At 44.6% G+C, this 18,414-nt stretch overlaps 1 protein-coding gene across 1 annotated transcript in view; it reads right to left on the bottom strand.

Moving 5' to 3' along the window:
- Positions 1–15,182: 15,182 nt before the first annotated feature.
- The window catches only part of TEX2 (testis expressed 2), an 85,571-nt gene continuing 82,339 nt past the window's right edge, over positions 15,183–18,414 (bottom strand). The window contains 1 exon segment of the mRNA XM_017882859.1: positions 15,183–16,856. Coding sequence (XP_017738348.1) covers positions 16,734–16,856 — 123 coding nt within the window. The 3' untranslated portion in view covers positions 15,183–16,733.

Genomic DNA, 18,414 nt, shown 5'->3' with positions numbered 1-18,414 from the left:
CCTCGTGATCCGCCCGTCTCGGCCTCCCAAAGTGCTGGGATTACAGGCTTGAGCCACCGAGCCCGGCCAGTCAAGTACTTCTTTAGGCAGCTTTTTGCTTATGATAAAGTAAAAGCTGGCAGCACTGATAAACACAAACAGAAATGGAATATTTTGTAGGGTGCCTTTGAAGTGGACCTGCCCGTATAAAAGACCTGAAAATGGGCAGTAAATGACCTTTCTGCAAGTCACATTAAATAACATCCACTGAATCAAGCAAAGGTCATGGTCTTAGTGTAAAGATAAGCCCCCTTTTCCACCAGTGTAAAAAACATATATACATCAGATTCAACAAAGAACCGCAGCAGGACCTGACTATGGGGAGGTGGAAGAAAATCTTATTTTCACTTAACCTCTCTTTAAACCACTGGTTCCCAAACTTGGAGAGCAAAAAAAAAAAAAGAAAAAAATACAAAACAAAACAAAACAAAATAAACCCCCCCCCACACACACAAACAACAACAACAACAAAAATAGATTTCCAGGCCAGGCATGGTGGCTCGCGCCTGTAATCCCAGCACTTTGGAAGGCCAAGGCAGGAGGATTGCTTGAGAGCAAGACCAGCCTGGGGAACATAGTGAGACAGTGTTTCTGTAAAAAAAAACAAAAAAACAAAAAATTAGTCAGGCATGGTGGTTCACACCTGTAGTTCCAGTGACTTGGGAAGCTGAGGCAGGAGGATGGCTTGAGCCGGGAGGTCAAGGCTGCAGTGAGCTTTGATGGTGACATGGCACTCCGGCCTGGGCGACAGAGCAAGACCCTGTCTCCAAAAAATATAAATAAAAAGCTGGGCATGGTGGCTCACACCTGTAATCCCAGCACTTTGGGAGGACAAGGCGGGTGGATCACGAGGTCAGGAGTTCAAGACCAGCCTGAGCAACATGGTGAAACCCCCGTCTCAACTAAAAATACAAAAATTAGCCAGGCGTGGTGGTGTGCGCCTGTAGTCTCAGCTGCTCGGGAGGCTGAGGCAGAAAAATCGCTTGAACCCAGGAGGCAGAGGTTGCAGTGAGCCGAGACTGCACCACTGCACTGCAGCCTGGGCGACAGAGTGAGACTGCACCTCAAAAAAAAATAAAAGAAATAAACCTATTTCTAATAATTTCTTGTACCCCTTTCCCTGACTGATTCACAATGTCCAGGGGCAAAGCCCAGATACCTGTGCGTTTTACAGTTTCCACTGTGCACTGAAGGCAGTCAAGATCCAGGGCTCCAGTTCAATCTTGATGTCCAGCCTTGAGCCCTGCAGCCATGAATCCCTTTTAGTTTAGCAAATGTCGCCCTCTAGTGGAATAAATTATGACCCAAAAAGGAGTTTGTGCCTGTCTCATTTGTGTTTAAAACCCTTTAAAATCTCATTTAAAAATGCTTGTGAGGTTGATTTGCAGATAGCTAGTGAGAGGATAGATACCTTTGAAGGAGGAGACTTGAAAGAAAAATCTAGTAAAACCAGAAAGAAAGGTCATGGTTGAAAACTCCAGTAACATTTCAAAGGAACGGTATCTTTATCAGAATAAATCAAGTCAGATTTTTTTTTTTTTTTTAGTGATATCGCTGCTGCTTCTTCTAGAACTGAACTTACAGTGTGTGTGGAGTAGTTATGGGATAAATATTAATACAACAATAAAGGGGCCAGGCGCTGTGACTTACACCTATAATCCCAGCACTTTGGGAGGCTGAGGTGGCAGATATCTTGAGCCTAAGAGTTTGAAACCAGTCTGGGCAACATAGTGACACCTGGTCCCTACAAAAAAATAAAATAATTAGTCAGGTGCGGTGGTGCACACCTGTAGTCCCAGCTACTCTGGAAGCTGAGGTGAGAGGATCACTCGAGCCTGAGAGGTGGAGGCTGCAGTGAGCTGTGATCGCACCACTGCACTCCAGCCTGGGCAGCAGAGTGAGACCCTGTCTCAAAACAAAATGAACAAACAAACAAACAAACAAACAAACAAAAACAAACAACAATGAATCAAGAGTCTCTGATAGCAAGCTAAATTCTTATCTCCGTCCTCCCCTCAAGTTTAACGGACATTTTAAAAGTTGTTCTCACCGTGAGCACTTTGGTTTTTAGGTAAATAGGACTTGGGCTCTTCCTGTTCTAGGATGACTGGATTTGAAAAGATTGTGACACTCATTCTAAGAACTTCCCTTTACCACAGAATCTCACTCACTACACACTTTCTTAGGTTGCAAAACTGATTATTTATTTTTTTTCACATTATACCATAAGGAGTAAAAAGTGATTATTTCTTATTTTTTTTATTGGCTGTTTGGAAATATGCAACTACATGCTTTATGGTATTATCTTGTCTTATCTTTACTCTAAGATCATGACCTTTGCCTGATGTAGTGGGCGTTATTTAATTTTAAGAAACAAGGCCCCTCCCCCGCTACCTGGCACCCGTCACTCACCACCCCACTCCCAGGTTCTACCCTGTGGGGTAGCTTAGGCTAATCCTGACTCGTTATTTGTTCATTTGTCTCTGGGTCTTATATTTCACACCCACTTGTGCCAAGTCTATACGCGGCCACAGAAAGTTTCCAGTGTCCCCAGTTTACAGTACATTAATATTCTCAAAGGGCCAAGGCAGCACCAAGATGGAAATGGCCATCTCTCACAGTACCTCCACTTCCTCACTGGCCAGGCCATCCTAATCCCCTGAGGTCTGGCTTAATTCCACAAAACTCTCTGGAAACTTCTCTCAAGCACCTCATAAACATTCTTCCTCTTTTAAAATCCCATTGGACCTAATTCCTGGGTTTGTTCCCCGCCACCCCCTACCCCCCCACTGGGCTTCTTTTCAATTCAGGTATATTAAGGGTTCTTTCCTCTGGAACTTTTCCTCCTTGGATATTACCATTTTCTGGCTTTCTTCCTGTGTCTCTGCTTTTTATTTCCTCCTTCCAGAATCTGTTTTTTGGCGGGGGGGAGGGCCGGGGGTGGGGTCCCAGCACTTTGGTAGACCAATGCAGGCAGATCACCTGAGGTCAGGAGTCTGAGATCAGCCTGGCCAACATGGTGATCTCTGTTAAAAATACAAAAATTATCCGGGCATGGTGGCAGACGCCTTTAGTCCCAGCTACTTGGGAGACTGAGGCAGGAGAATCACTTGAACCCCAGGAGGCAGAGGTTGCAGTGAGCCAAGATCGTGCCACTGCACTCTAGCCTGGGCGACAAGAGCAAAACTTCATCTAAAAAAAAAATGATAATAAAGACTAACTGTGAAAAGCACAAGAGGGAGGGAAGAATAAACTTAGAGAAACAGAACTTCGGTCATCGAGAGAGATCAGGAAGGAAGCTGGTGAATGGATACAGCAGGGAGGGCTTCATGGAAGAAGTGATGTCTGAAATGTGCCATCTGTCAGATCCGACTGGAAAGGACATTCTAGGGGGATAAAGAGGATCTGAACAAAGGCCTGAGGAAAGGAAAGCGCTGAGTAACTTCATGAAGGCCCTTTTCACAGTAATCGGTTCAGGGTGAGCCCATGACATGAAAACCTTCAGGGGAATGCATGTGAGGGAGCAGGGGGCCCAGGAGCTGCTGGGTTTTCCCTTAGGATGATGCTGTTAGCATGGTGGCTGAGTGGGGCCATGGGGCAAGTGTTGCCTGGAGTCTGGCTCCTTGGTTTTTTTGTTTGTTTGTTTTCTTAGACGGAGTCTTGCTGTCACCATGGCTGGAGTGGAATGGCACAATCTCATCTCGCTGCAACCTCCGCCTCCTGGGTTCAAGTGATTCTCGTGCCTTAACCTCCCAAGTAGCTGGGACTACAGGTGTATGCCACCATGCCCAGCTAATTTGTGTGTTTAGTAGAGATGGGATTCCACCGTGTTGGTCAGGCTGGTCTCAAACTCCTGACCTCAAGTGATCCGCCCACTTCAGTCTCCCAAAATGCTGGGATTACAGGTATGAGTCACTGCACCCGGCTGTGGTTCCTCTGGGTTTTCAAGTTGTGTGAGCTGGTTAGTTACTTTGTGTTTTCCATTAAAATAAAAAGCATTCTGAAATTAGATATATAATTTATATATATATTACTAACAGCACTAGAGAGAACTTAGAAAATTTTAAAAGGTGGCTTGATTACAAATTACTACAGAAGATGAAACAAAATGAAACAAAACATAGTCAGCATAGTAAATTACAAAAAAAAAAAAATGAGAGAAACTTCCCAATTAAAAAGCAAATACTTCCCCAAGAGAAATGAAAATACACACCCATACAAAAACTTGTGCACAAATGTTCATGGCAGCATGGTTCATAATAGTCAAAGAGTGGAACCAACCCAAGTGTCCATCAACCAAAATGGATCAACAAAATATGGCATTATCTATTTAGTGGAATATTTGACAACTGAAAAGCAATGGAGTATTGATACATGCTCTAATAGGGATGAACCTTGAGGATATTATGCTTAGTGAAAGAAGCCAGTCACAAAAGACCACATGTTGTACCATTCTGTGTATATAAATCTCCAAATCTAGAAAGACATAAAGTAGATGAGTGGTTGCTTAGGGTAGGGGAAGCAGATGGGGAAGACTGGAGAGTGATGATAAAGAAGTGTGGATTTCTTTTTGGGTTAATGAAAATATTTTGAAGTCGATTGCAGTGATGGCTGCATAACTCCGTTAATACACCAAAGCCATTGAAGTTGTAGTTTATTTATTTTCTTTGAGACGAAGTTTCACTTTGTTGCCCAGGCTAGAGTGCAGTGGTGCTCTCTATGAACACAATGATCATGGCTCATTACAGCCTCACCCTCCTGGGCTTAAGCAATTCTCTTGCTTCAGCCTTCCGAGTAGCTGGGACTACAGGTGCCCCGCCACCGTGCCTGGCTAATTTTTTTTTTATTATTATTTGTAGAGATGAGGTCTCGCTATGTTGCCCCGGTTGGTTTCCAACTCCTGGGCTCAAGCGATCCTCCCACCTTGGTCTCTCAAAGTGCTGGGATTACAGCCATGAGCCACGGTGCCCAGTCTGAATTTTTAACCTGAATGAGTTCATTGTACGGTATGTAAATTATTCTTCAATAAAGCTATTATAAAAATGTAAATGGTCTATACAGGCCAAGTAAAAGGCTGAAAATGACCAAGCTGAAAAAAATCAAGACCATTATATGATGACTACAAAAATTAAGCTTCAGATACAAAGGCATAGGTAGGCTAAAAGTGAAAAGATGGAGAAAAATAAGATAGACCTTGTGAAAATGATAAGACAGTTGGAAAGGTTATACTGACATTGGCCAAACTGACTTTAATACAAGGAGTGTTACCAGAGATAAAAAGCGGCATTTCACAATGATAAAAGAGTCTATTCATGAACAAAATATAGCGATCCTAAATGTGTAAACGCCTAAAAACAGTTTGAAAATACATGAAGCAAAAATTGAAGCAACTGATGGGTGAAAAAAATAAACCCACAATTAGATTAGATTTCAACACTCATTTACTGATAGGATAAGTAGGCAAACACTAAATTATAAGACAAGATTTTCAGCCTCTGTGTTACTGACATTTTTGGCCAGATAATTTGTTTTATTTATGTATGTATGTATTTATTTATTTGAGATGGCATCTCACTCTGTCACCCAGGCTGGTGTGCAGTAGCGCGATCTCGGCTCACTGCGACCTCTGCCTCCTGGGTTCAAGTGATTTTTCTGCCTCAGCCTCCTGAGTAGCTGGGACTATAGGTGCGCCACCATGCCTGGCTAATTTTTGTATTTTTAGTTGAGACGGGGTTTCGCCATGTTGACCAGGCTGTTCTTGAACTCCTGACCTCAGGGGATCCACCCACCTCAGCCTCCCAAAGTGCTGGGATTACAAGCATGAGCCACCGTGCCTGACAAGTTTTTAATTTTATTTGTACTTGTCCCAGCTCAGTCTTCGTTGTGGGGGGCTGTCTTGTGCATCGTGGAATGTTTAGCAGCAGGCCAGGTGTGGTGGCTCACGCCTATAATCCTAGCACTTTGCGAGGCCAAGGAGAGGGAATCGCTTGAGTCCAGGAGTTTGAGACCAGCCTAGGCAACATGGTGAAACCTCGTCTCTACAAAAATAAAGAAATAAACAAACAAACGTATATATGCATGTTTAGCAGTATCCCTGGTCTTTATCTGTATGAGTTACCCAGGGCTGCCATATCAAAGTACTGCAAACTGGGTGATCAAAACAACAGAAATTTATTCTTTCACAGTTTTTGGGCTAGAAGTCTGAGATAAAAGCGTTGGCAGGACCACGCTGTCTCCGAATCCTCTAGAGAAGGGTCCTTCCGTGCGTCTTCCAGCTTCTGGGAGCCCCAGGTATCCTTGGCTTGTGCCAATTTACTCCAATCTCTACCTCTGTCCTCAAATGACTGTTTTCTCCTCAGGTGTCTCTGTGTCCAAATTTCCCGCTTCTTATAAGAACACCAATCAAATTGGATTAGGGCCCATCCTATGAACTCACCTTGATTATATCTATAAAGACCCTGTTTCCAAATAAGGTCACTTTCACAGGTGATGGGGGTTAGGGTTACAACTTTTTTTTTTTTTTTTTTGACACAGAGTTTCACTCTGTCACCCAGGCTTGAGTGCAGTGGCACGATCATGGCTCACTGCAGCCTCCAACTCCTGGGTTCAAGCCATCCTCCTGCCTCAGCCTCCTGAGTAGCTGGGACTACAGGCACAAATCACTGTGGCTGACTAACTTTTTTAAATTTTTTGTAGAGATCGGGGTCTTGCTTGTTGCCCAGGCTGGTCTTGAAATCCTAGCCTCAAGCAATTCTCCTGCCTCGGCTTCCCAAAGTGCTGAGATTACAAGCATGAGCCACCATGCCTGGCCGGCTTCAGCATTTCCTTTTGGAGGACACAACCCATAACACCACCTAATAGTTGTCAGTGGCATCCCTCCTAGTTGTGAAAACCAAAAGTGTCTCCAGATATTGCCAAATGTCCCCTGGATGGCAAAATCGCCAGGCTCCATTGAGATTCGAATAACACTATCAACTACCTTGATCTCCTTTACACTTACAAAACATTATACCCAACAACAAAAGAATACACATTCTGGAAACACTTATTCTATTTTATGGAATGAAGTGTTGCCCAATTAAAAAAAAAAAAAAAAAGAAGGAGAAGAAAAAGAGGGTGGCGCAGTGGCTCACACCTATAATCCCAGCACTTTGGAAGGCAGAGGTGGAAGGATTGTCTGAGACTGGGAGTTCAAGACCAGCATGACCAGCATAATGAGACTCTATCTCTAAAATAAAATTTAAAAACTTAGCTGGGCATGGTAGTGCACGCCTGTAGTCCCAGCTACTCAGGAGGCTGAGGCCCAGGGATCTCTCGAGTCCAGGAGGTCAAGGCTGCAGTGAGCCATGATTGCACCACTGCACTCCACTCCAGCCTGGGTGACAGAGTGAGACCCTGTCTCAAAATAAAATAAAACAAATAAATAAATCTTTAAAATATAGGCCAGGTGCAGTGGCTCATGCCTATAATCCCAGCACTTGGGGAGTCCAAGGTGGGTGGATCACTTGAGGTCAGGAGTTCAAGACCAGCTTGGCCAACATGGTAAAATCCTGTCTTTACTAAAAATACAAAAAAAAAAAAAAAAAATTAGCTGGGCGTGGTGGTGCGTGCCTGTAATAATCCCAACTACTCGGGAGGCTGAGGCATGAGAATTGCTTGAACCCAGGAGGCAGAGGTTGCAGTGAGCTGAGATTACTTCATTGCACTCCAGCCTGGGCAATGGAGTAAGACTCTGTCTTAAATAAATAAATATATTCGAAATGAAAATTTCTTTTCAAGTGCAAGATAGACCATATGCTGGGCAATAGAATAAGTCTCAATATGATAGCCAGCCTCTAAGATGGCTCCCCAAATCCCTAACCCCTGGTAGTCATGCCCTGGTGTAGTCCTTGCCCACATGGTACCAGAGTTGGTCTAAGTGACCAACAGAATGTGGGAAGTGATGATGCCCCTTCCAAGATGGATTATAAAAGACATCACAGATCATGTTCCCCCCATCCTCCCCATCTCGCAGGAGCACTTACTCTGCGGGACACCGGCCAACTGCCATGTCACAAGTGGTGTGAAGGCGAGGCCCGCAGGGTGAGGGATGGGGGCCTCTTACCAACAGCATCTGAATGAGGCTGGAAGTAGATGCTTTAGACAAGCCTACAGACCTGGGTGACATCCTGATTACAGCCTCATAAGAGACCCTAAGCCAGAATCACAGCACTAAGGTGCTCCCCAATTTCTGACTCACAGAAGCTGTGAGATAATAAATGCCTGTTGTTTTAAACCACACCAGGCTCCAGGGTAATTAATTTGTTATGCAGTAATAAAGAAGTTGATACACAAAATAATTAAAAGGACTGAAATTGTACAGAGCATATTCTCTGACCACAACAGAATTAAACTAGATATTAGTAAAACATTCTATTGATATTAGTAAAACATTAGAAACTAGAAAATTCTAATACCTATTGATATTAGTAAAACATTAGAACTAGAGGGCCGGGCGCGGTGGCTCAAGCGTGTAATCCCAGCACTTTGGGAGGCCGAGACGGGCGGATCACAAGGTCAGGAGATTGAGACCATCCTGGCTAACACGGTGAAACCCCGTCTCTACTAAAAACTACAAAAAACTAGCCGGGCGAGGCGGCAGCGCCTGTAGTCCCAGCTACCCGGGAGGCTGAGGCAGGAGAACGGCATGAACCCAGGAGGCGGAGCTTGCAGTGAGCTGAGATCTGGACACTACGCTCCGGCCTGCGAAGACATGCCTGTCCTCAAAAAAAAAAAAAAAAACATTAGACTAGAAAAATTCTATTTTAATTTCTGTTTATTTTTTGAGACCGAGTCTCACTCTGTTGACCAGGCTGGAAAGCAGTGGTGCGATCTCAGCTCACTGCAATCTCCACCTCTCGGGTTCAAGCAATTCTCTGCTTCAGCCTCCTGAGTAGTGGAATTACAGGCACCCACCACCACACTCAGCTAATGTTTGTATTTTTAGTAGAGATGGGTTTCACCATCTTGGCCAGGCAGGTCTTGAACTCCTAACCTCCTGATTCACTTGCCTAGGCCTCTCAAAAGTGCTGGGATTACAGGCATGAGCCACCACGCCCAGGCTATTTTTGTTTGTTTGTTTGTTTGTTTGAGACAGAGTCTCACTCTGTCACCCAGGCTGGAGTGCAGTGGCACGATCTGGGCTCACTGCAACCTCTGCCTCCTGGGTTCAAGAGATTCTTCTGTCTCAGCCTCCCGAGTAGCTGGGATTACAGGTGTCTGTCACCATGCCCTGCTAATTTTTTGTATTTTTAGTAGAGATGGGGTTTCACCATATTGGTCAGGAGTTCGAGACAAGCCTGGCCAATATGTCTCGAACTCCTGACCTTGTGGTCCACCCACCTCGGCCTCCCAAAGTGCTGGGATGACAGGCATGAGCCACCACGCCCAGTTGCTATTTGGAAATTAAACATAATTCTTCTAAATAACCCATGGGCCTTTTCTGCCTCAACTGCTTCCAGGGCACCTGAGAACAAGCTTGTGATGAGGTGGGGCAAAAAATAGAAGCCAGTTCTCAAGTTCACCCTTGATTGTACCCACCCTATAGAAGATGGAATCAATTTACAAAAATTTACAAAATTACAAAATTTTATTAAAATAATTTAAGTAAAATTAGATTTAAATTAATATAAATTGCATTTCTATATACCAGCAATAAACTCTTAGAAATTGAAATTTAAAAATAGTATCTCTCATCTCAGAAGCTTGACTAAAAAAAAGAATAAAAATAGTGTCATTCATAATAGCATTATAAATGAAATACTGACGGATAAATTTCACAAAATACATGCAAGATTGTACACTGAAAACTATGACATTGCTGAGGGAAATGAATAAGACTTAAAATAAATGAAGAAACAGACTGTATTCATGGGACGACTGAGTGTTGTTAAGATGTCAATTATTCACAAATTGATCTACAGATTCAATACAATTTCAGGCAAAATTCCAACAGGTCTTTCGTAGAAATTGACAAGCAGATTCTAAAATGTTTCTGGAAATACAAACAACCTAAAATAGCCAAAATAATTTTGAGAAAGGACAAAGTTAGAGATCTTGTATATCTGATTTTAAGACGTACTATAAAGCAATAGTAATTAAGGGTATAGTATTGGCATAAGGATAGATAGATAACAGTGCAAAAGAAGATACTGTTTAGAAACAAACCAACTCATATATGGTCAATTTTTTTTTTTTTTTTTGTGACAAACATGACAAGGTAATTTAAGTGAAAGGATATTCTCTTCAACAAATGGTGCTGGAACAAGTGAATATCCATACACAAACAAATGAACCTAACTCTTGTCTCACACTGGACACAAAAATTAACTTGAAAAAGATAATAGACCTGAATGCGAGAGCAAACACTATAAAACTTCTAGAAGAGCGGGCGCAGTGGCTCACACCTGTAATCCCAGCACTTTGGGAGGCCGAGGTGGGCGTAACATGAGGTCAAGAGATTGAGACCATCCTGGCTAACATGGTGAAACCCTGTCTCTACCAAAAATACAAAACTTAGCTGGGCATGGTGGCATGCACCTGCAATCCCAGCTACTTGGGAGGCTGAGGCAGGAGAATCACTTGAACCCAGGAGACAGAGGTTGTAGTGAGCTGAGATCGCGCCACTGCACTCCAGTCTGGTGACAGAGTGAGACTTTGTCTCAAAAATTAAATTAAATTAGGCCAGGCGCGGTGGCTCAAGCCTGTAATCCTAGCACTTTGGGAGGCCAAGACAGGCGGATCACAAGGTCAGGAGATCGAGACCATCCTGGCTAACACGGTGAAACCCCGTCTCTACTAAAAAATACAAAAAAACTAGCCAGGCGAGGTGGCGGGCGCCTGTAGTCCCAGCTACTCAGGAGGCTGAGGCAGGAGAACGGCGTGAACCCAGGAGGCAGAGCTTGTAGTGAGCTGAGATCCAGCCACTGCACTCCAGACTGGGCAACAGAGCAAGACTCCATCTCAAAAAAAATTAAATTAAATTAAACTTCTAGAAGAAACCATATAAAATAAAAATCTGTATTAGGCCAAGATTTCTTAGATATGAAACCAGAAGCACTACCTATAAAAAAATTGATAAATTAGATTTTCATCAAAATTAAAAACTTCTCCTCTTTGAAAGACACTGTCAAGAAAATAAAAAAGCAGTCTGGGCACGGTGGCTCACGCCTGTAATCCCCACTTTGGGAGGCCGAGGCAGTTGGATCACTTGAGGTCAGGAGTTCAAGACCAGCCTGGCCAACATGGTGAAACCCCGTCTCTACTAAAAATACAAAAATTAGTCAGGCATGGTGGTACGTGCCTGTAGTCCCAGCTACTAGGGAGTCCGAGGCAGGAGAATCACTTGAACCCAGGTGGCAGAGGTTGCAGTGAGCCGAGATACTGCCACTATACTCCAGCCTGGGCGACAGAGCCAGAGTGTCTCAAAAAAAGAAAAGAAAAGAAAGAGGAAAGAAAGGAAAGGGAAAGGGAAAGGGAAAGGGAAAAGGGAAGGGAAGGGAAAAGGGAAGGGAAGGGAAGGGGAAAGGGAAGGGAAGGGAAGGGAAGGGAAGGGAAGGAAAGGAAAGGAAGGGAAGGAAAGGAAGCAGGCTGGGCGCGGTGGCTCATGCCTGTAATCCCAGCACTTTGGGAGGCTGAGGTGGGAGAATCATGAGGTCAGGAGTTCGAGACCAGCCTGGCCAATATGGTGAAACCCTGTTTCTACTAAAAATACAAAAATTAGCCGGACGTGATTGTGCACAGCTGTAATTCCAGCTACTCGGGAGGCTGAGGCAGGAGAATCGCTTGAAGTTGGGAGGCGGAGGTTGCAGTGAGCCAAGATTGTGCCACTGCACTCCAGCCTGGGCGACAGAGTGAGACTGTCTCAAAAAACAAAACAAGACAAAACAAAAAAAGTAATGGAGCAAAGCTGTTGCTCCACATCCTCATTGGCATTTGGTATTTGAGGCCTAATCTTAACACATCACAATCAAAGCCAACCGCCAACTTCCAAGCAAGTACATAATACACAAAATAGAGCTATGGACCAAGTAATTACAACACAACTAAGGTTGAATTAATAAATAAATATTTTATACCATATTTGTACTTGATAGTGAAAACATCTTCATTTCAACAATCTGTGGAACACTTATAAAAACTGATACTTTAGATCACAAAGAAAACTTTCATACACTGCCCAATGTAGAAACTGTACCATAATGTAATAAATGTTGAATAACAAAAGTTAAAACAGCAACAAACATAAATAATCTAGAGGGTACTAAACACTTGTCAAAGTCATTATTGCTTTGGATTAAAGAGGATTTTTTTTTGAGACGGAGTCTTGCTCTGTTGCTCAGGTTAGAGTGCAGTGGCGCGATCTCAGCTCACTGCAACGTCCGCCTCCCGGGTTCAAGCGATTCTCCTGCCTCAGCCTCCCGAGTAGCTGGGATTACAGGCGCCCACCACCTCGCCCGGCTAATTTTTGTATTTTTAGTGGAGACGGGGTTTCGCCATGTTAGCCAGGCTGTTCTTGAACTCCTGACCCCAGGTGATCCATCCGCCTCGGTCTGCCAGAGTGCTGGGATTACAGGCGTGAGTCACCGCTCCCGGCCAAAGAGGAATTGTTTGAATTTAAAGTCTATATAGAAAATAATGAAAATAAGAGCCCATTCAACTACAAACTCATAAGGTGAAATGGTTTCACTATCACACACACACACACACACAAAACAATAAATTTTCTGTATTAAGAGGAAAAAAAGGAAAAGAATTTCCAAGGAAAACAGGAAGGCAATAAAGATAACCAGCGATTGTGACTGCTGGTGTACTGTGTCCCCACCCAGTTAAGCAAACTCTCATTCAGCCACCTGTATTTCCAGTGAATGGGCTCAATCAACTCTGCGAAACTTTCCCAAAGTTTCTGTCCTTTCTGTCCTTTGGGATTTTACAGTAGGCTGTTCATAGCTCTATTTTAGTATTTATTAACGTTTTGCAGTCCCAGGAAGTTTTCCACATCACCCTGCCCTTTGAAAACCTTTGTTTACCACTTAGAACGCGCCAGGCAATTGGAATTAATTCACCTAATCCCCTTGCAACTTTTTTTTTTTCCCTCCGCGGTGTGTGTGCGGAGGGGGGGGGGGGGACACGGGGTATTCCCAATCTCCAGAAATTGAAGCTCAGAAAGGTTAACTGAGCAAGGTCACAGAGCGAACGCATCACAAAGTCAGGATGTGATGCATATCGGTCCACTTTCAATACAAGCTCTTTCTACCACAACACGTTACTTTGCACTCGGGGGCAGTTTTCAACTTTACATTCTCAACTCGTATCCTAGCTCCTGGCACAGAACATATCATCCAAGTTAGGCATCACTTGTCCCCTGCTCTTGGTAAAGTTTTCTTTTGCGTACTGCAGAGAAATGCGCTCATTAGCAGGTGGCGATCGAGACGCTGAAACGCAAAGGACTTGAGACTGAGCGGCTCTCATCTCTATGGTTGGTATGTGACCCATCTATCCTCTGGAGGATTCAGCAAGGACTACCAATCACCAGGCAACTTTACATGCACGTGCTCGCAAGTTGAACTTGCTATTGGTTAATGGCAGTAAAGCCCGCCCACCAGCTCTGGTCGGCTCCTTTAAGAGAAAGCCATCACCGTTCCCCAGTCTTTCACCGCCTGCAGATTCCGGAAGGTGAGGTTGTTTGCCAGGCGGGCCGTGTGGCTGGGTGGGTACCAGGTCTCGGGGCCCGGGAACAGGGAGGCGGGGGAGGCCGGCCTGCTGTGATGACATTCCAATTAAAGCACGTGTTAGACTGCTGACGCGGGTGATGCGAACTGGAGTCTGAGCCGGCCCGAGCGAAGCAGGGAGGGGGCCGGCGGGCGAGCGCACACCCGCTCATCCATCACTCTCCTTTTCTTGTAGCTCCCAGCCGAGGACGTCGGGTCTTACCGTCCTTGCTGCTTTGCCACCCCATTCCCCTCAATAAAGTGTTTTGAACCCAACCCTGGTGTCGGTGTGTGTCGTTGGCGACGCGCTGTCTTTGAGCCCCCGCCGAGCCTCCTCGTGGCGCCGGGGGTCAATCTGCAGCGCTAGAGCATGTGCTTGCGCATAACTGGGGCCGCTTGGCCCCCCGCGGGCGGCCCTTTTAACCGCGAGCGACAATAAGTAACCTGACTGTCCGGCTGCTAGGCTGGGCAATTTTCCAGGGGTTTTGCCACGACAGGCCTCAAGCCGTAATACCAAGGCTGGAATGGCGTGTGAGGGGAACGGTGACTGACGGGGACACGCGGACTCTGCTGCGTAGTGAGTGCCCCTCTGTGCTCCCCAGCCCCGCCCTCCCCGAGTGCATCGCGCGCGCTGTGCCTTTGCCATGAGTTCGACCTAAGTCCCAAGCTGTCGTGTCTGCCATCAGACGCGCAGATTTAGTTGAAGGCAGCTTGGAATGGTGTCTGCAGGGCTGCTGTGTACTTGACATAAACGGATTCAGTGTGGAACTGCATGAGTTAACTCCTGACTAAAGGGGTAATCGACCTCTTTACAAACAACCACCATGCAGGAGTATGTGTGACAAGCATGGGACTAAAGCTTCGGGCAGGTTAATCTGTGACTCCTAAACAGTTCAAAATTATAGGGCGGTTGTGAAGATGAATTAGATTTTATATATAGTTGGGGACAACATAGACACCTAGTTACACAGTCCAGATTCTATGGTTGGTAAAAGATCTTGCACAAGGGCTCCAGTGAAATGTGCATCAGTTCTGAGTACAAGGCAGCAGTGGTGGGCAAGGATGCACGTACGCGTTCACTGCATGGGCATTCGATGAATGAAGATGTCCCGAATGAAGACAACTAGACGATGAAGGGTATAAACTGAAGCCCAGGAGCACCACTGTCCTACCCCCTCAGTTGTGAACTTTCACTGGATTCTTTAAATGTGGGCTGAAGATAATGGCACATAATTTGAAGGGATGTGGTGCGGATGGCTTTGCAGCCTTAAGACTGGGCAGTGATCCAAACCAGTTAAGTGAAAGCTGCCATTGCCAGGTGAGGACCCCGGTGCTCCATACTCACTTGTGCCCCTATATGAACAGGATTCAGTAGAAATGACTTAGATGCTTATCTAGTATTTGACATGAGATATTTATTTTGTGAAACAATGCAAGCGATTTTAAATCCCCACATACTATTTGATTAAGTGCAACATGGTACAGTCATGTGTAATCTCTTTACGCGATAGTGCATCTAGTCCTTAGCCTTTAATTATTGCACAACAATTATAAAGACCAGTGACCAAGACACACAGACTGTGACAGGCAGATTGGCTTACACAATGAAATCAACAGTACACCAACTGGAATGGTCAAACAATTTAAGTCAAATGTTTTAATGGTGCAATTAATCAAGGATTCAAACATGTTTTCAATATATTAATTTCTTTAAAGTCATGTTCAGGCAAGGTGCTGTTTAAAAAACCACTATTAGCTTTGTCCACAGATGTAAGTTATCAAAAGTTACCCTAGGTAATTTTGACGTTGAATGCAACTTTAAACAATAAAAAATGGTATTAGGTTTACTTCTTGAAGCAAATTATACAATAAGAGAGCCCCCAACCTTGTAAACTAAGCATTCTGACACAAATGCACAAAATTAAGTTGGCAACATTAATTTTGAGATGTAGTGTGATGCTGAGCAAACTTTTGGTCTTGACTCTTGAAATAATTTAAGAGAGCAGTTCTCCGTTTTGGCCTTCAGGAAGGGAAATCTGCCCGTGGAACTCTCCCAATCAGATTAACAAACTTTCGATTCCCATATAAAACCTGGAGGATATAGGAAACGCCAGATGGAAAAGTTGTGGTTCTGGCTTTCTGGCCCCACCCATCTGTATGAGAGGACCCATCCTGTTATTCTGTGCAGTGTTTGATGTTTTCACATACGCTCCTGTCTCAGGAAAACATTCAAGATTAGCTAGCAGCCAGGTGGTTGTACCTCATTGGTAAAAGGCTTGGGATGGTTTGATCTCATGGCTTTGCCTGATGTTCACATAAGTTCCACTGTCCTTACCCAAGCTGATAGCGTGTTATTGTGTGTGTATGTTCTATGGCTACTTGCTTCCCAAATGCACAATTTAATGTGAAAAAAAAGTAAGTTGCTCTGCCCATCTTTTCTGTCACCGAAATGAAAAGGCTCACAGAATTCCTCTCCCCACCCTCCAGACACATTGCACACTGACATTCTCTGGAAGCGTGGAAGGCTGCATACAAAGTGTAGAAGTGAAAAAGTCCCACTGTGCACCGGCTGCCTGAAGAAAAGCTTTGGAGGAGTAGAGGAGGCAAGTTGTTCAGCTTTGCTCTTACTGTGCTCATTTGCTGCCACAAACCTGGGTAGACTTAAAAGCCATGGTGTGGGTCACCTGTAACTTCTGGATCCACCATGATTCTTCCATGGTCTCCTTTGCCAAATCAAAGCTTTGCAGCAGGCAATCCAGACAATTGTCACTGGATGCGGGGAATGACACCTCACAGTGGAATGGGCACTGGCAGGCAGAGGGCAGAAGCAGTCCTTTAAGAAAGAGTAGCTGTGGCACAGAGGCCAGTGCTACAGTACAGATGGCGGCCAAGAACCCCACACGTCCAGCTGGATGTCACAATACGGGGAACATCTGACATCACCCATCATGGCTGATCAGCAGCCTCCACAGGTGGGTCTTTCAGGAGGCAGGAAGTGGAGCGAGGGTCCATGGCTGAGTGCATTATAGTGATATAAACATCATCCATGTTTGGCATAACAAAAACTTTCTGTAGGAAGATATTAAAGAAGAGCTATGTGGAAGAATGCCTTGCCAGGCTGTCACCCTCCTTTGTTCTGATAATTTTAGGCCTTAGACAAATTTTAAAATACATATAAAATTTCCTACGCATTCCAAACTAATTCTCCCACCATACATACTTCAGAAAGAGTTGAGGAATCATACCAGTGCGTGGCTACGAGAATCCTCTAATCTATCAGCATGGAGGCAGAAGTGGCCTTTGATTTGGTGTACATTTAATGAGATTGCCCATATACACTGATACATATCCAACAATTTAAAAGAATTGGCTTAAGCTGTTCACAGCAGTTCCCAGCTACTATGTCTAGAATACATATTCCATGTAAATTATCCTTTTATTAATAAATCCTAGCAATAAAATGTAAGCTAATGGCCGGGCGCAATGGCTCACGCCTGTAATCCCAGTACTTTGGGAGGCCAAGGCAGGCGGATCACCTGAGGTCCAGAGTTCAAGACAAGCCTGGCCAACATGGTGAAACCCTGTCTCAACTAAAAATACAAAAAAATTAGGCCGGGCACAGTGGCTCACGCCTGTAATCCCAGCACTTTGGGAGGCTGAAGTGGGCAGATCACAAGGTTAGGAGATGGAGACCATCCTGGCTAACACGATGAAACCCCATCTTTACTAAAAATACAAAAAATTAGCCAGGTGTGGTAGCAGGCACCTGTAGTCCCAGCTACTCGGGAGGCTGAGGCAGGAGAATGGTGTGAATCCAGTGGGGCAGAGTTTGCAGTGAGCCGAGATGGCGCCACTGCACTCCAGCCTGGGTGACACAGCAAGACTCTGTCTCAAAAAAAAAAAAAGAAAGAAAGAAAAGAAAAAGGGGAAATTATAAGGCATGATATTGTTTCCCCTCACTAGGTTCAAAGTACTTTTCTATTTGGTGATGACATTAAGCTTTTTCAGAAATTGGTTATCAGTTATGTTTAATCTCTAGTTTTAAATAAGAGGATTTTTTTTTAAGGCAGTAACTCAAAATACACCACTGCAGAAAGAACGTAGGTCTTCTTCAAAAGGTGAATTTCATTAAATAGTTTGCTAATCCATAAAACCCTGACAGACAACTGTGCTTCAAATATCTGATAAAAGTTTGATGGAAATAGCTCATCCCAGGGCCTCAGCTATACTGATATTACCTTTGGTGGCCAAATGCACAAAAAACAAGCTGAGAGAGTAAGCTCTGGCTTAAACTCCCAGACTACACTAGAAGCTACCCAGGGGAGGGAGAGGCCTGATTCATCTTTGGACTCCCAGGGCAGGCGGTACCTGGCACACAGAAGGGTTTCCAGGAAAGTTTGTTGAACTGATCAAAATGAGCAAGGTGAACAGCACACAAGAACAGGGGGGCAGCCTCCCTGCCCACAGGTGGGGTGCTATAAGTTGGGCAAGGCCAGGCCTTGCGTAAGAGAAAACAAAGCCTGAGAGTCCCAGCAGGCTTGCTGGGAGAAGACGTCATCATTTTGCTCTAACCCACATCTTTTGGGTTTCGTCTGAAGATGACTTAGTAATGTTCTGTGGGTAAGTT

Source organism: Rhinopithecus bieti, unplaced genomic scaffold (assembly GCF_001698545.2).
Source record: "Rhinopithecus bieti isolate Rb0 unplaced genomic scaffold, ASM169854v2 scaffold_12928, whole genome shotgun sequence".
NCBI lineage: Eukaryota > Metazoa > Chordata > Mammalia > Primates > Cercopithecidae > Rhinopithecus > Rhinopithecus bieti.
The sequence above is the reverse complement of the archived record's forward strand: the minus strand, read 5'-3'. Positions and strand labels throughout refer to the sequence as shown.